General features: G+C 35.6%; 1 protein-coding gene and 1 long non-coding RNA gene across 2 annotated transcripts; one reads left to right on the top strand and one right to left on the bottom strand.

Moving 5' to 3' along the window:
* Positions 1-5,649: 5,649 nt before the first annotated feature.
* Positions 5,650-8,683, bottom strand: LOC113293310. The gene is made up of 3 exons (XR_003332200.1): positions 7,563-8,683; positions 5,945-5,997; positions 5,650-5,855 (listed from the first exon to the last, which is right to left on the bottom strand). It is a non-coding gene; the product is annotated as an uncharacterized LOC113293310 (long non-coding RNA).
* A 5,015-nt stretch (positions 8,684-13,698) lies between these two features.
* On the top strand, positions 13,699-15,459 carry LOC113295861 (protein FAR-RED ELONGATED HYPOCOTYL 3-like). Its single transcript, XM_026544191.1, has 3 exons — positions 13,699-13,906; positions 14,336-14,440; positions 14,819-15,459. The coding sequence occupies exons 1-3, from the start codon at positions 13,699-13,701 to the stop codon at positions 15,457-15,459; spliced, it is 954 nt and encodes a 317-aa protein (XP_026399976.1).
* The last annotated feature ends 2,283 nt before the right edge of the window (positions 15,460-17,742 follow it).

The following is a 17,742-nucleotide window of genomic DNA, read 5'->3' as shown; positions in this document are numbered from 1 at the left end:
TGCAGATTCTCTAAGCAATCATGGTCTCCTCATTTGGACTTTCGAGCTTCTTGTGGATTCAGAAATGTAAGTAACTGCGGGGAGAATCTAAGAAGGAAGAGTTATATAGTCTGATAGTTCATTTTCATAAGTATAGTTCCATATGTAGATCTGATTTCACAGAACACAACAAGATGTTTCAATTCACAACCTACAAGTACGAACACGGTTTATGGGATAACTGCTCAGTTCAAACATGATATGGGTATATCTGGGTGTATCGATTGTAGCCAATCTTAGCAGAATTTCATCGTTACGATCTACCTACTAACAATGCAATGTTAAAATTGGTACGGAAAATCATGATGAACCCAGGAATTGTGGGTGCTAGTCTAAAAATGTAATGCACGAAAAGCCTCGTAGATGATAGGGATCATAAGGTAGCATTTCAAGTGTCAAACGAATCATGTTAGGCAGCATTTACGGTAACGTGCAAGCGTATGTTAAAAGTAGGTATGCCGTGTGTTTCCTATCTCATTTAAACAAGCAGTATGCTAACAGAGTTCTTGAATGCTTAACAATAATATAGTGAGTTTCTTCCAGAATTTTTAAGTTCGCTTCAATGAATTCTCATGGCATGTGCACATTTGTTGAGTATGTTATGTATGCAATAAGCAAAAGGAATAACAAATGAGTCCATGTCATCGCCTGAGGCTCGTGCTCACGCTTCCAGTACCATTTTACTTCTTAGTTGATGCTCGGGATTGAATTTGCGCACCTGCAACTTTCTTATCAGGTAAGCTATGGGTGTAAAGATTGAATGACCCTTTTACATGTCATTGCTATAGGTGCCCTGGTTAAGATATAGATTTCATACTATTGGAATTTCATGATAAGCAGTGCGTTCAAGTAAATTGACACTATAGATAAGAATTAAGCCTTTCGACAATTTAAACGGCTATTATGATAGTCTAAGTATAAATGATTACAATGACAATCCCAATTTTTGTACTGGTCCCATTAAGGAGTCACATGCAATTTCTAATCCAATTATGTCGTAACAAACAATAGTGGACAAACATGGATCTTATCAGTAAATGGTCTCTTCCGAAACTATAAGGTGAGACATCACCTTTTCCCCAAAATATCTCCCATATTTCTTATTCAGCACCATTTCACGATGACTAGACATTAAGTCAAGATAAAAAACTTGTAATATACTACATGTAGCAAAAAATAATTCACATTTGTACCACGGATTCACTTTCTCAAATATTGGAACACGACTATTCATGTTTTCTTAGGTAGGTTGCATTTGGCTAAGCCAATAGCTCTTTTACCAGACTTATATGAACAGGATCTTAACAGAATTCATCGTTCGAAACCATAACTTGTAAAATCAGAGATAAGGGATTATGAATATTCCCTGATATAGGCGAGTGTCCCGGCAGATTCATCTTGAACGAGCCGACTCCATATCCCTGAGCCGAGTTTCCAAAGCGAGTCAAGTGTAGTCTTCCCGAGTTGGTCTGAAGTGACTGCCTTGTCCGATATGGTTCATCTTTCCCGATGTCAAATGAACTGACCCGAGCTAGGCTTTCCAAACAAATGAAACTGGCCGATGTAGTTAGCTCCGATTTGTTGCCTGGTTTCTGCCCCGATTTGACTTGGCACGAGATGATTTTGATCCGAGTAAGTTAACTGACTCGTCCCAATATGGAATTCCACGAAGCTGAGTTGTTGTAATTCCCGTTGATGCCATGAACAGAGACTTGGTTGAGTTGGTCGTTGATTGGAGATTCACTGATGACCCCAGAGATGGCCAGATTTGTACCCATCCGAGGTGATAACGTACGATGCTAAGAGGCCGATATTGGTTAAGTCGGTGATGGTTTGTCGAGGTGCAAATTGATGAGAGGATGGCAGAGTCAAAACACAAGCTCCATACTGTAAGAACTAGCAGGCGAGTCTAGTGTACTGGCAAGATTGCGACACTTGAACAAATTGACAAGAGCTTGGTCCAGCTGTGGCAGTTTGTCCCGTGTCTTTCTTCTTAGAAATTCAGTTGATGAAGCCCGATTAAATTACTGGGTTTTCATGGATTTTACTATCCTTCAGCTCCCGATGGTGAATGTATTCCACATCTCGGCTAAGAAAGTCAGCTGTGATATTCTCCCTCTAGCGCCAGCATCATATATCATTCCCATTATCACTGCATCAGCAAATCAGTTCAGTGAATAGCCAAGATCTATCATTCAGGACAGAAAAAGACACAAGCAGAAAAATCCCCAAATCAACTACAGGTTCCGTTATTCAACGTTTTCAAAATAACTTAATTGGGTTTGTAAAACAAGATTCGGTGATAGAAAATCTCCCATTAAATCAGAAATCGAGTGAAAGTTTTGAAGGAAAATCCAACTTTTGCTCAAAAACAAGCCCTAGATTTCATAAAATGTCTTTTGGAATTTTTTAACTTGAAACTTTCAAATCTCAATATTTAAGGACAAGATCAGAGAGGAGATAAGGAAGAAGATTGGTCCTATTTCAATTTGTTCCTCGCTGAAGTTCGATTTTGTTGAAGTTTTCTCCACTCTCGTCTCTGGTTTTGCACACAGAAATCCTTATCTTTTCTCCTCAGTTTTGTCGCCTGTTTGTTGTCTGTGGTTAGCTTTCTTTTAATAAAGTTCCCTGTTTACCCCTCACACTTCAGTCTCTCAAGTCTGTAGATCAGCACTCACTTCACTGGAACTACTTCAAAACCAAAAGTTTTAAAAGACTCTCGGTCCCCTTAGTCGGCCCCAGAATGTAGTTGTGGAAAATCCTACAACCACACCCAATGAGATCTAACAACTACTATGAAGAACTACCAACAGTTGAGAAGCGAAGTGCATCAAAGTAAATATGGAGACAAGGCTTTTTTACGTGGTTCGGCCATTAATGAAGCCTACATCCACGGGTTTCACTATGATCGAAAGTGTTACAAAGTCGGAAGTATTACATACAAACTCCATTAAAATGGATTTGAGTTCTTGTTGAGCTCTAAGTTATGGGAGGAAGAAGAAGGCCCCCTACAAACATATCTCTCTTTCCCTTATAAAGGGTTAGGGATGTACAAGAGTTACAATAATACCCTTAGGGCTGACTAGTTAGGATAAGAGATAGTTAGGATAAGGGCTAGCAAGGTCTTATTTCCTACAAACAATTGTACTCCCTCTGTTTATGAAAGACCGTCCTCTATTCCTTTTCCGTCAGTTTCAAAATTGTGTCCAGCTTCTGTTTATAGACATATTTTTTTCAATGAACTCTCTAATATACCCTTCAATTCTTTATAATCATAAATCCATTTTTAGCGTGACCCAATCTAAAATATTAAAGAAATTAGTATAATTGAGGAAACAAATGTATCATTCATTCCTTTTAAGAAAATATACATTTAACTCTAAAAAATAAATTCCTTATAAAGTTTATACTTCATAAATTCGATATCTTTTAAATTTTCCTTTTATATTTCGTATTTATAATTCTCACAATAATTTTGGATAATCTTTATTACTAGCATTTTTATTAAAATAAAATAGGTAAGTAACTAAGGATAGTCAAGTAAAATAGTATGTCTCCTTAATATTCTGAGAAAGTCAAAGCGGACTATGTTTGTGAAACGGAGGAGGTATCTAATTAAGCTACTTCTACCTACATCTCTCGACACGTGTCCGTTACATATTTTTGCTCCTACATCAATATTGTTACTTCTCTTCTTTTTTTTGGTCATCAACAATTTCAATTTATTCAATCAAAATGTGATTACATGATCGCTTACAAGAATAACAAAAACATGAAAATACAAGATAATAAGAACCGTAATACAAATGAAGATATCAAATACAGGTAAATCGCGAAGAGAAAGAGCCATATACCCTAAAGATACCCAATTTTTGTAAATGTAGTAGGGAAGGATGATGGTATAATCCGGAATCGATTCCGACCATTTAATCTGTTTTCTTCTTCTTCTTCAATAAGAGATACTCCTATAAGAAAGGAGTTATTTGCCAAAATCTTGTAAATCCAAACGAACCCGGATGCCCTAAATCCCAAGAATATGGTTTCTAAGCAATACCGGTTGGATTGTCGATGTTTTTGAATCGAGAATAGCAAGTCACGAACCAGCGATCAAGGTTTGAATAAATTACCCTCAAAGCGAAGAGAACTCGCCCCAAATGGCGAAGAAAGATCACTCCAAATAGTGAAGAAATATGTCAAATGACATCAAAAACAAAATAAAAATACTTTTATTAGATTAAAACTTAAAAAAGAAAAGAAATCTTGCACAAATCTGGTCCAAAAGGGACCAAATCTGAGCAAGAGATTAATGGAGGCTAAAGGGTTTTTCTTTTTAGAGAGAAGTGGAAAGGAGAAGAGAGAGAAAAGAAAAGAAAAGTTCTTGGAAACTTACCTGTTCATAAATGGTGAGTAGAAGTCCCACTTCATATGTTCAGTTTGTCGTTCAACAATTAACCTAGAAAAGCTATTCCTAAAAACATTTAACTAAAAACATTTCATCACACTTATGCCTTACATAAACTTTGATGATCGACCAAGGAGAAAGCTATTCCTATTATGAAGCATACACTTTGATCGAAAAAAAAAAGTTTGAGATCCAGCTATAATGATCGACCAAGGATCTTCGAAATGTGATAATATAACCCGGAACAGTTTATCCTAAATTAGTTGGGGTATTTCCTAAGTTACGTGGTTTCCAAGTTTATGGTTTCCTAATTAAGGTATGGGGCTATTCTTAGAAGTTCTCTAAGACTTGAGGAGCAAGGATGTAACTATTATATAAAAGCGTTTATATGGTGAGTAGAAATCATCCTCGGTGATCCTCTTGACAAAGGGTGAGGGTCACAATCATTGTGTCCTACAATGGTTGGTGATGGGACAAAATTTAGGTGAGAAGAGTGACTTATAGAAAGGACGGGTATGGGAGAAATCTAGGATTTTTAGGGTTCATATGGAAGAAAGCTAAAATTTATGATGTTCTTCATGTTCTTATCTAAAGTCGAAGCAACCATGGTGATAGAGGTTGGTCGGAGAAAAAGAACAAAAACTCTTCGTAATATGTGTGGTTGTTTCTAAGTCATTTGTCGCTACTAGTTGATTATATAATGTGTGTCGATGTAAATAAATAACTTGTTATGATGATGAAAGATTCTCGGGGTAGTCACTAGTACAAAAATGGCCTTTAGACACGGTAGTTTACCGTGTCCAAATGTATATGGTCACGGATTTCATTTCTGAAAAACCGTGACTAAAGGCTGCGAGGCCAAAAGTCATAGGCTTTGGTCACGGTGCATCACCGTGACAAATTTTCTTATTAGTCACGGGATTTTAGCAGACACCGTGACAAATTTGCTAATTAGTTACGGGATGCTGAATTACACCGGGATCAAATTTATTCAAGGGACACGAAATTTTGTGCTACACCGTGACTAATTTGTATATTGGACACGGATCTCATATATTCAGTGTACACACCCAAGTTAATGTTGAGCAAACTTTTGATTCGGAAACATCCTCGATCCTTACTGAGAAACGAAATAGGAAAAGCATTAACAAATATCTGGATAAAACTGTACCAAACATGTCAATCAATATGATTATATGGTGAAAAAATCACAATAGCTTACATGCATCTTGATTCTTGATATATATAAATGCTATTACAGTGAACTATCAGTATGAAAACATGTTCTCCAAAAAGGGTATATAGGAACAGCTGCCTCGAACAATATTTCTGAAGGACGACCCCAATGGAAGTGCAGTGTGTGCACTCACACTGCAAGAGCTCCTCAAAATTCTGCCGCTAGGATGTCGCTTAGCTGCAAAAGAAGATGTCAAACCAAGCAATCAATTATTGAAAGACATTTGAGCTGAATGATAACAGAGAGCATTTACATAGATTTCGTACCTTTAATTTGATCACAGGGTTCCCCTCAATTTAACAATTGCATCATTTGCACACTAAAGGGAACAAGATGTGCAAATTAGTATGGCAAAATTATGGCCTTCAAAGTCTTATATTTTAAACTGGGTTCCAAAATAAAAAATAGAACTATTCATCTCATATGATAACTGAGATAACACTAGAATGTCTGGCAAATTTTCTAAATAATACTCCCTCTCTTCCTTTTTAGATTTTTGTTAGAGGGAGATCAAAATGAGATCTGAGGAGAGCAAAAATCGTATCCAACTCACTAGTTGAACCGAGTTATATATATATCAACGAGTCGGACTAAATTATCCTTTCAAGCCACACGAAATTTTCACATTACAGTCATCAGTAAACCTACTCTTCGTCTTGTTCTTTTCTACAATCCTAATAACCATTACAGAGACTAAATTTCGATTAACGGTGGTGAACTTTCTTCTTGCCATTGTCATCATAATAAATACGAAATTACTGCCGTGCATATAAAAAGAAATCCACATTAGCCTATACAACAATTGAATGAACTGTGATAGTGATGGATAAATCTATGTATCATCACCAACAGAAGTGACATCATGACCCAGCGATTTCAGTCAAAAAGGAAAATTTTGCGCATCCTAACGTACGGATCCATTCAATCAAGATGGAGGTGTTTCCTACTATAGGACGGGGTCCTAATACTGAATGTAATCTTATCACCGATAATACTACTGCTTCTTTTAATTTTTTGATGAATAATAGAAAGATTTTCATTACCTATGAAATTGATATTGATTTTTGGTGAACACACCTCTTTTTAAATCTAACAGTTACCATAACTTAACACTTTTGATTTGATGTATAGTGTATTTTATCTTGGAGTTGGAGAAGACGATGAGAGGGTTAGGTTTTAGTTAATGTTAAACGTGTATGAAATTTTTTGTGACCACAAAGGGTAATTGTGTCTGACTCGAACATTTATATTAAATCACTCTTAGTTAACGAGTCAACAACGATTTTTGCTCTTCTCGAATCTCTTTTTACTCTCTTTAACAAAAATCTCCTTTTTAATAGGCTGGTTTTGTTTTTAGAGAAAATTAAGGAAATTAAGAGAACTAATCATTGAAAGTGGTCCTCATGACACTTGTCAATAAAAGAAGTGAAGTGAAATGGTCCCCATGACACTTGTCAGCAAAAGAAGTAAAGTGAAATGGTCCACATGACACTTGTCATCAAAAAAAGTTAAGAGAAAAGTGGTCCCAGAAAACTAAAATAACATTTGACTTTCCCAATTAGGAAACTGACCTATTTTTTTGAAATGTCTATTTTAGAAAACCGGCCTACTAAAAAATAACGGAGAGAGTACAACTTTTCGTATGATCCAAACTAATAAAAATTAGAACCACTCATCTCATAGGTGAGAGATTCAACAACATTTAACAACAATTGGCCAAGGGTTTCATATGATCCAAACTAATAAAAATTAGAACCACTCATCTCATAGGTGAGAGATTCAACAACATTTAGCAACAATTGGCGAAGGGAAAGGTAATCTTCGTCCTCACAAAAGTGTGCAGAATAGTGCCCAGACCACATAAAAGATCATACAGAAACTTACCAGCCTAAGGAATAACCATGTCTGAATCTTGGATGAGTGCAACAATATCCTCAATTACATGTCAATACACCGAGATTGTGCAATATTCAGTACCACATGCCTCACCCTTGAAGCGTCTTTGCCCTGCAGCTCCAGAATTCTTCTTGCACAAATGAAAGCACACCATATACATGGAGGAATTAGCGATCAATAACATTGTAAAGAAGGCCAAGGTATAATTCATCGGGTCCTCTAATATATTCCAGAAGCTTGAAATCACATTGTGAAATGGGATTCAAACATCAACGAACCAGGCAGTATTAAGAGAAAGTGATCGACATTACATAAGAAATCGAACAAGATAGAATCAATAGAAACACACAAACTCGAAGGAGGCATGACTCAACTACGCTTACAGAGTTCTGGTTGTGCTTCGTCTTTGCATTGCTCGCCATCAATTACAAAAGACTGTGCCTAAGGATCCATCAGTGCCTTGAAAGTTGTTAGAAGTGTCTACAACTGCGGAGAAAGTAGTTAGTAAAGAGCAAATACAGAAACAAGAAATATTAGTAAATGAAAAAAGAAAAAGAGTTTGTTACCATCAGGTCCAGATGACAAGTTGTTGGATGTGGTCCGTCCGGTCTCCTTGTTATGTTTTACCACACTATCAAGATAGTTACCAACATGTTTAAAAATTATCCAATGAAAAAAGAAACATGAAAAGTCCACAGTATGTATCATTTAAGGCGATATCTCTGCGTTCAACCGATTGCAAGGATATGTTCAGCAAGGAAAATTCACCATCAGAAAGAACATGAAGTTTTGCATTATAATCAACATTGAAATTGAGAAGTATTGATGGGACTGCAAGAAAACAAATTCCCAAATGTAAAGCATGGTTTTTCGCTGCCAATGCTGGATCTGCGATATACAAAAGAAAAAAAGAAAAAAAACTTAGATGGATGTCCATGAACCATATATCTGAAATCTAGAAGTAAAACAAAAGCTTTGCCAAAACACTTGTAACCAAGTAACAACATATGATCCACAACTTCCTACCCAACAGGAGCTTCACCACTGTTCCGGGGTCTACTTCTGATCATGAAATTAGCTGAGGAATCTTCTAATTCGCCATTCATGAACCCTGAAAATCCAGACAAGATGTTCAGATTTTCATTTAACTATCAAGTAAAATGAAACAAAGATCTTAATGAGGTATTTAACAATGGAATCAAATGTGACAAGTTTCATGTGGGTAAACCAATATCAGAACTACGATCAGCAGAAGTAAAAGTCGGTAAGACTTCATGATACATTTTTTTATTCCAAAAAATCATTAGCATACAAAAAAAAAGTTTTAGATTGTACTGTAGGATCCAGGTGGGTCATTTTTTAAGCTAGATGTTGCATTCAACCCTTAAGACATCATATCCCACGTACATGCGCAATTGTGCATGGTATTGATTACAGACCTATAATGCTATGATATCAAGTTCAGAGTTCTATGGTATACATCCTTTCATAGGGTGTCAGGCCAATATATGAGACTATAATTTTCGTTTCTCTGAACTAAATAAACAACATTTCATCTATGATCTATGGAGTTTATGAGAGAAAAATAGTGCTTTTTTTTTTTTTACTTTAACGAAGTATATCAAATAAAATTACCTTCATGAACTCGAGATATTTAGAGATTCGCCCGCCACTGTCATCATAAAAAATGAAAGGTTAAAGGACATGCAAAATTTCACTCTCTAAAACAATGAGAATTATATGGGACAACTAATGGCACTCATGCACCTATATCACAGCTTCAAAATCTCGGTCATACGGGCACCTTATACCTTACGACCACAGTTGGTCGATGTTCACCAATTCCACCTTCAATATGAATTCCTCTGCCTGTTGGGTATATAGTATACCATATCCAAGTGGTGTCAACATAAAACATAAAATTTAGGGATAAATAATGAGAACTTTCTTGTTTGGTCCAATAAACCGGACCCAGATTAATAGTTAGTCCAGTGAGAAAACATATTTACTGACTAGTCCAAAAAAGTTTTGAAAAGAATAAAATTACTCTACTAACCCTAACATATAATATTATGTACATTAATACATATATATGTTACTACATATGTAGTATGTAATAACTAGTAATAATATGTAGTAACTAGTATACTAGTAATAATATGTAGTATACTAGTAGTAATATGTAGTATACTAGTAATATAGTAGTAACTAGTATACTAGTAATATATGTAGTATACTACTAGTAACTAGTACTAGTAGTAATATGTTATATATTGATACTACATATTAATATGTAGTATCAATATGTTATGTATTGATACTACATATCAATATGTTATATATTGATATGTACTATGTTTGATATGTAGTATGTTATGTATTGATACTACATATCAAAAAATTGTTATGTATTGATACTACATGTTACTACTAGTACTAGTTACTAGTTACTAGTATACTAGTATATAATATATGGTATACTACTAGTACTAGTTACTACTAGTATACTAGTATATAGTATACTGCTAGTATACTAGTTACTACTAGTATAGTATACTAGTATAGTAAAGTAGTTACTTAATTTACTAGTAACAAATTAGTAAGATATTTTTGTTACTACTAGTATAGTACATATTAATATATAGTATCACCGTATTGATATTACTAGTATGTAGTAACATACTACTAGTAACATTTACATGTGTTGATACTAATTAGAACTGAAATGGTGTTTTAAGTATTTAGAAAATACACTTTATAATCTCCACGAAGTTTTTGGACTAGAGAGTAAATAATCTAGTCCAAAAATATGTTTTTGGACTAGGGAGTAAATATTTTTCACGGGTGGACTAGCCATTAACTGGGTCATGAAAAATTGGACTAAACAGTAATTCCTACATAAATAATTCATTGAGGAGGGTATAATACTACGGATTTTGGCTTGCAAGAAGATCACTTTGAGCAGCTACACATAAAGGAACAACTGAACCTGAACTGTTAGAGCATTCAACCATCTCCATCTGCAAAACATCACCAGCAACAACAAATCAGGCCATATATATATGAAAACAGAATAACTTTTTATAAAGTCTCAGATCCACGAAATTCACAAATTGAATTTGACTGAGCTTTCTTAGTATGGTAACTATCCCAAAATACAATCTACCCGTATGGAATGAATTGAATCTGCAGGAGAAATCAAATTGAAAATAAAACTAGAGATGCTAAACTGATAATTAAAAAAAAAACTCACAATAACAAGCCAAAAAAGACAAAATTGAGAACCCATAACAGATGAAACTAATCATTTTACTTAATGTTGTTGCATTATGATAACGAAAATAATCAACGATCTGATTCCAGCAGGGAGCTCCATCAACAATTAAATACCACACTACCTGTAGAATTAAAAAACTGTTAGGGTACCGACCCTAAACTCGTCATAAGCCCATGGGTAGAACTCAACTCGAAAAACGGTTGACCAGAAGAGGGAACCCATTGACTTATAAACTACCAATTAAGCCCCATATAACCGATGTGGGACTAGGATCCCAACATCCCACCACGCTTCCAGACCCAACGTCCTCGTTGGCCCACTCTATCGACACTGACCCGAAGGTAGCCCTTTCTCTTATGGCGGCTTCACTGCCCTATCAATATTCAATGCGGGTGACAACTACGCCCATACATAGGTGCTCCAACACTTTAATCTAGCCTATAGGTCATCCCTTCCATGGAGGGGGCATGGGTCGTGGTGGTTGGCTCTGATACCAATTGTTAGGGTACCGACCCTAAACTCATCATAAGCCCATGGGTAGAACTCAACTCGAAAACCGGTTGACTAGAAGAGGGAATCCATTGACTTATAAACTACCAATTAAGCCCCATCTAACCAATGTGAGACTAGGATCCCAACAAAAATCCTAATTAAAATAAAAAATTACTGACGAGAAATCATTCTCAAAATTAGTCGATCCAAAATCCAAAAAATAAACCATCTTTTTCAACAAAATTAGAGTCTGAGAATTAGATAGATGAGGAATTTATTAGGATTTTAGTCTTGGTGGTTTTATGGATGGTAAAGAAAATGGATAAGTTTGAGAAGAAAAGAAAGTGTGAAGAAACTGAAAAGAGGTGGAGTAGTGATCGACCCAAACATAACGACCCAAACATAACAAAATACATGAGTTAGAGATCGTGGAACCCAATGCAAGTTGTAGACACGGAGAAGCCCTGGACGTGTCGAAAATTGCGAGTGTACGATAGTTATTTTAGGTGGGAATGTTATTTAACCCCTAGTATCCATGGGCTTTGCACGAACACCCTTCAGGGGCATATTTCCAACGGGCTGAATATCCATCAACGTCTTAAAGTCCGGTTTTAACCTCCACAACATTTATTATGTCGGAGATTAAATAGCTTTCGTCTATTCTGTTTTCTCGAAAGCAAAAAAAAAATCAGAGAGAAGTTGCAGAGAGACCTCAGATCAGAGAGAGTTGAGAACCGAATCTCCATTGAGTCTCCATTGAATTAATCGAGATCAATCTTCAATAAACATGCAGGTTATTCTCCATTGAATCTTGAATCTAGTTTGAATCAATCGAAATCGGTGAAGGAGTTTCAGAGTAAGATTTGGTTTATTCTCCATTGAAGAAGAAGTTTCTGATAATTGTTCTTCAATTCAACTGAAATCAGAGTTGTTTGCATAAACCAAATCATTGAATCTGAAGATCCACTTCAGTTTTCGATTGCAACATCGATTTTTTGAGTCTGAAGATCTACTTCTGTAAGCTTCTTTCATTGTTTGAGTTTTGATTGAATCATCGATTGCAGAGGTCTACTTCAGTAAACAACGATTTTGATTTCTTATCATTATTCAAGTTCAATCTCGTTAACAGGTAAGAATTACTTTTTTTTTGCTATAATCTTTGTTTTGTTTTAACATTTTGTTCTGAATAATGTAATTTACAAATTGTTTTGTTGTGTTCATACCGTGAATATGATAGGTTTGTACCTTTTGAATGAATAAATCAGTTTTTCAGTCTATGATTATCATTTTGAATGACAATGAAATTGATAACAATTATTCATAAATAGTTAAGAAACAAATCTCATGTAGTTTCAGGTCATACTGTTTCTGAAACTGAATATTAGGTCATATTATTAGTTTTTGATATCTATTGATGGTGTTCCAATGTAGTTGTTGAACCTGTTATATGCTGAATCACATATTCACTAACATCAATGTAGTTTATGATGTGTATACTTCATCTTTTTCCACTGATTACCCTGAATATACTTCTCATGAGGGGCGCAGCCCCGAGTGATTTGCGTCATGACCAGATTTTAAGCTACAGGACATGCTGAATCACATATTCAATCTCAGGACATGTTGTAGGTTATAATGTAGTAGTTCAACCTGATTACATTATGTTAGTGAATACAAGCAATGTAGCTTGTCAAGCTGTTTATATTGAATGTCATTGTTACTGAAAATACACATTGAATCCCAGGACAACTTGTCTAAGTTTTTTCCAATTCTGAAAACAACTTGTGGTAGTTGTTTCTAGTTGTGGAAACAAGTTGGGTTGGTTGCTTTCAATTTTTTCTCCAAGCAACTTGTGGTAGTTGCTTCTAGTTGTGGAAACAACTTTGGTTGGTTGCTTTCAATTTTTTCTCCAAAAACTACTTTGTTGTTGCAGAGATTGACATGTATATTATAATCCTTTGCAATTTACTGAGTCCCTTCTTTTTTTTTGTCGGTAAATATGGTTGTCGCAGAGATTAACTTTTGCAACTTAAGCATATCTCATGTTATTTCCGAAGCAACTACCTTTAAGGAGATGCAAAGTCTTGTGTTACATTCTTGGAATATTCTTTCCGAAGTTCTTTTGAGATTCTTTCTGATGTTAATGGGGTACTTCAAACCGTTCAGTCTGATTTAGATTTGAATTTTCATGTTATATACTGCCAAGCTAAGGGAATAGAAGTTTTGAAGTTCAATGTTCAATTCGAAACTCCTTCTTCTTCTTGTTCTTCATGTGCTGCTTCTTCTTCATCTTCTTCAAGTTGTGTTTCAACTGGCAGTTTGGCTTTTGTTGAAGACACGACTGATGATGTTTCAATGAATGAATTATCTATAAGAGAGCCAAAAAAGTGTGATGCTTGGGCTGGAATTCTTACCGGTGTTGGTCAGATGTTTTATGGAGGGAAAGACGAAGTCTGTGATGTCATGATGAAGTATCAAGTGGAGAGCGGGTACAAAGTCAAACCTTTGAAGACTGATCAGAAGCGTTATATTGTTTGTTGCCTTTTCAAAGAAGAAAAAGGATGTAAGTGGAGGTTTCGCTCATCTTTGCCATTCCCTAACAACTATGCTTTTAAGTGCAAGACTTTTATATCGGAGCATTCTTGTGGTTTGTCATGCTCTGATCCTTCAAAGCTTCGAATGACGAAGACTTTTATCAAGAACATTATAAAGACGATATTAGAGTTTCAAGTAAGGAGAAAACAGCCGCGAACATTCAAGATTTTTTTTTCAGTGAGTATAAAGTTAACCTCAGCTACCATCAAGCATATCGTGGACTGAAATTTTTGCAAAAAATATATTTGGGGAGACGATATTAAGTCGTACTCTGATTTCTTGTGGTATGAAGAAGCAGTCAAGCGTTATAATCCAGGAAGTGTCATTAAATTTGAGTTTAATGCTTCAAACCGGTAGTTTGAGAGGTTTTTCATTTCTTTTGAAGCTTGCATCACAGGTTTCAACAAGTATTGCTGTCCTATGCTAATAATTGATGCTACGTTTCTTACTGGAAAGTTTAGGGGTGGTCTTATGGTAGCTTGTGGGAAAACTGGCAACCAAGGTATTATGCATCTTCTTTACTCTTTTCTTTTTATGATGTGTTGTTTTATGACAAACTTTTTGGTAGAAAACTTTGTAGCCAACTGTACGTAATTGCACAACCTCAACAAACCTTTTAGGTTTATATTTTTGTGAACAACCTCAACAACTTGATGGTTCCATATTTTGGAGGCAACTTGTGCTAGTTGTTTTCATTCTTGTGATTTGGATTTTATATTTTGGAGGCAACTTGGTCAAGTTACTTCCATATTCTGGAGACAACTTGTTCTAGTTGATTCCATTCTTCTGGAGACAACTTGTCGTGGTTTCTTCTATTGTATAATTCGAAACATGGTACCCAATTTTTGTATTAAATTATTTTATTACTTTTACTTTGCAGAGATACTTCCACTTGCATTTGGGCTTGTATCAGGTGAAAATGATGATAATTGGCACTGGTTTCTGGAAAATTTGAAGGGAATTGTTGATGCTGATCGTCCATTGACCATCATATCTGATCGTGGAACTGGACTTTTGAACAATGTACCTCTTGTCTTCCCGAATGATTTTCACTCATATTGCTCGTACCATATGAAAAGTAATATTCCAGTTAGCAAGGGCAAGAGTAGACAAATTGCTATTAAGTTGTTTGAGCAATGCTATAGTTCTGTCACGAAGGAGCAATTTTTGAAGGCAGTGTCAAGCATGCACAACTTGAAGTTGTTTTCTGTTATTGAGTGGATGAAGAAGATCCCACTGAAGAATTGGGTTTCTCATGAGTTTGAAGGGGAAAGGTTTGGAGAGCTTACATCCAACATAGCTGAAAGCTTCAACAGCTTGATTAAGCATGAAAAGCGTCTTCAAGCTATTGAGTTGATTGAGTGTATTCGTGCTAGGACAATGGAGACAATATGGAAGAGGAAGGTTGCATCTAGCGAGTGGAATACAAGACTTACCCCCAATATGCAAGCAAGGTTGGACAAGAGGATTACCGATTGTCGTAAATACAAGGTCCGTAGAGCTAGTGAAAAAGGTATTTGAGATCATAACTAATACTGGGAAGCATACTGTTGACTTGGACTCCCAGACTTGCACTTATAACTGGTGGCAAAAACACATCTTTCCCTGTAGTAATTCTGTGAAAGCTATGGTGCAGATTGGTGAGGAAGAGGTATACAAGCACATCTCACCTTATTACACCGTCGAATACTAAAGAGGTATGTACTCAAAACCTATCTATCCCATTCCTGATGGTGACAAGCCGGATGAGATTTCTCGTACCAAATACGTCATGCCTCCCTCTGTTGGACCACAAGTTGGAAGACCAAATTCCGTTCGTAAACGCAGTTACCGTGAGAAATTTCGCAAGAAGAGAAAGTGTGGCCGCTGTGGAATGCTTGTATACCATAATCGTAGAACATGTCGTACTTCTCCATTGGCCCCTCGCCCACCAATATTCAAGAGGCAGTCTAGAATTGGAAGGTTCTACAGGATGATGTTCCAATGAAATCTCTCAATTGCATTAGACTTGTCAACTTTTTTCATTTATGTTTGTTTTATGTCTTTCTGAACCTTTCTTTTATGTTTTTCTGAATTTCTGATTCTGTTTTTGTGAACTTGGTTGTCTTTTTAATTGATAATGGTACATTCTTAGTTGTTCTGCAGTTGTTATCATTTTGGTCTGTATTATTATTTGCTTTGTTGGTTATGTCCACAGATTCTGCAAGTTGCTTCCATTTTATGGAGACAACTTGTTCTAGTTGCTTCCATTCTGGGAACAACTTCTACAAGTTGCTTCCATTTTATGGAGACAACTTGTTCTAGTTGTTTCCATTCTGGGAACAACTTCTGCAAGTTGCTTCCGTATTATGGAGACAACTTGTTTTAGTTGCTTCCATTCTGGGAACAACTTCTGCAAGTTTTCTCTCTGTATTTTTTACCTATGCAAACCTATAACCATATAGAAATATTGCAACACTGAATATAATCAAGGGAAATAATCAAACCATTCAAACTTTAACTAGACAATATTAAGAAGTGTACTTTAATTAGATAATACCAACATAATGTATACAAGCAATAGTAATTTGTAGTTCAATCAGAATAATACTAGATAATACTAACAAATTAGATAATACCAACATAAGTGTACTAAAAAATACTAAAAAATGTAGTTCAATCAGATAATTCTAGATAATACTAACAAGTTGTCTCTGTCATTCAGTACTACTGGGAATATATGACAATCTGACTCGAATTTGTGCCTTTCGGCTTCTTCCATTCATCAGTTGCATGTAGTATACGGAACGCCATCTTGATCCTTTTTTTGTTAAAGTGGCCAATATAATGTTTCTTTACTCCACCTGCCAGAATACCGAACTCTTGGAATTTCACCAACATCTTCATAAAAACACACACAAAAATTGCGCAGTCAGGGTGTTCTTGTTGTTGAAGCACCTTTGGAACCTTCAATGTATAAACAATTTCTCTACAATATTTGTCTCGATGTCCAATCTCATTTAGAACTTTTCTTAGTGGCTTTGTAAGTGTATGCAACTGACGTGATAACTGCGTACTCTGACTCATAGAGTTGCATATCTTCCATAGTCCTTCATGTAATACCAGCAACACCCAGTGGGAGTTCATGCACAGTGGAAACATCAGCATTTTGTTCTCGGCATCCAACTTGTAATTTTCCCTCACATAATCTGCTACTAAACTTGTTTCTATTGCATTCTCGTCTCTGTTGGCCATGGAAAATTGCACGTATCTCTGCATCATTGTAAAAGTTTTTAAAAAACAAAAAGATAAATACATTTTATTTCTGCAAAAAGTTTTTACAAGTCAAAATAACATGCAATTTGTTAATACTAACTAGTATGTAATTTATCAGATGAAAAGTGACTTACCAAAAGATTTGTATTTGGTATTACATGCTTGTTGTATGGATTATCAGGAGAAACGTTTTCCATCTTAGATTTAAGAATACTGGTGTAGAAGTCTACGATGTCACTATCGATATAGAGATCATCCAATAGATTTTGGATGAACTGTTTCTTAATGTGAAATTCATTATTCGGCGCAGAATAAGTCGTTTGCCTGCATAATCCAACAACACAACAAACATCATTATTAAAAACTATAAACATCAATATTGCAAAATATTTTACTAGCAGCAAACATCAGTATTGGAAAATTAAAGGAACTGCGAGAAATAATACCCAAAGTCAATTCTAAAACTAGCAGTATAAAAGTCTTAGTGTTTTTTACCCTTCTGCGGCATCCTCGCAGAATTCTTGGAGTATTTTTTTATCTTCGTTGCAA

This window comes from Papaver somniferum, chromosome 7, assembly GCF_003573695.1.
Source record: "Papaver somniferum cultivar HN1 chromosome 7, ASM357369v1, whole genome shotgun sequence".
Taxonomy (NCBI): domain Eukaryota; kingdom Viridiplantae; phylum Streptophyta; class Magnoliopsida; order Ranunculales; family Papaveraceae; genus Papaver; species Papaver somniferum.
Note: the sequence above shows the minus strand (reverse complement) of the source record. Positions and strands in the feature narration are given on the sequence as shown.

Coding starts and splice junctions, on each gene's coding strand:
- LOC113295861 (XM_026544191.1), top strand. CDS start 13,699: ATGAATGAATTATCTATAAGAGAGCCAAAAAAGTGTGATGCTTGGGCT. Junction 13,907..14,335: donor TTTCAAAGAAGAAAAAGGAT/GTAAGTGGAGGT, acceptor CTTGCATCACAG/GTTTCAACAAGTATTGCTGT. Junction 14,441..14,818: donor TGGGAAAACTGGCAACCAAG/GTATTATGCATC, acceptor TTTACTTTGCAG/AGATACTTCCACTTGCATTT.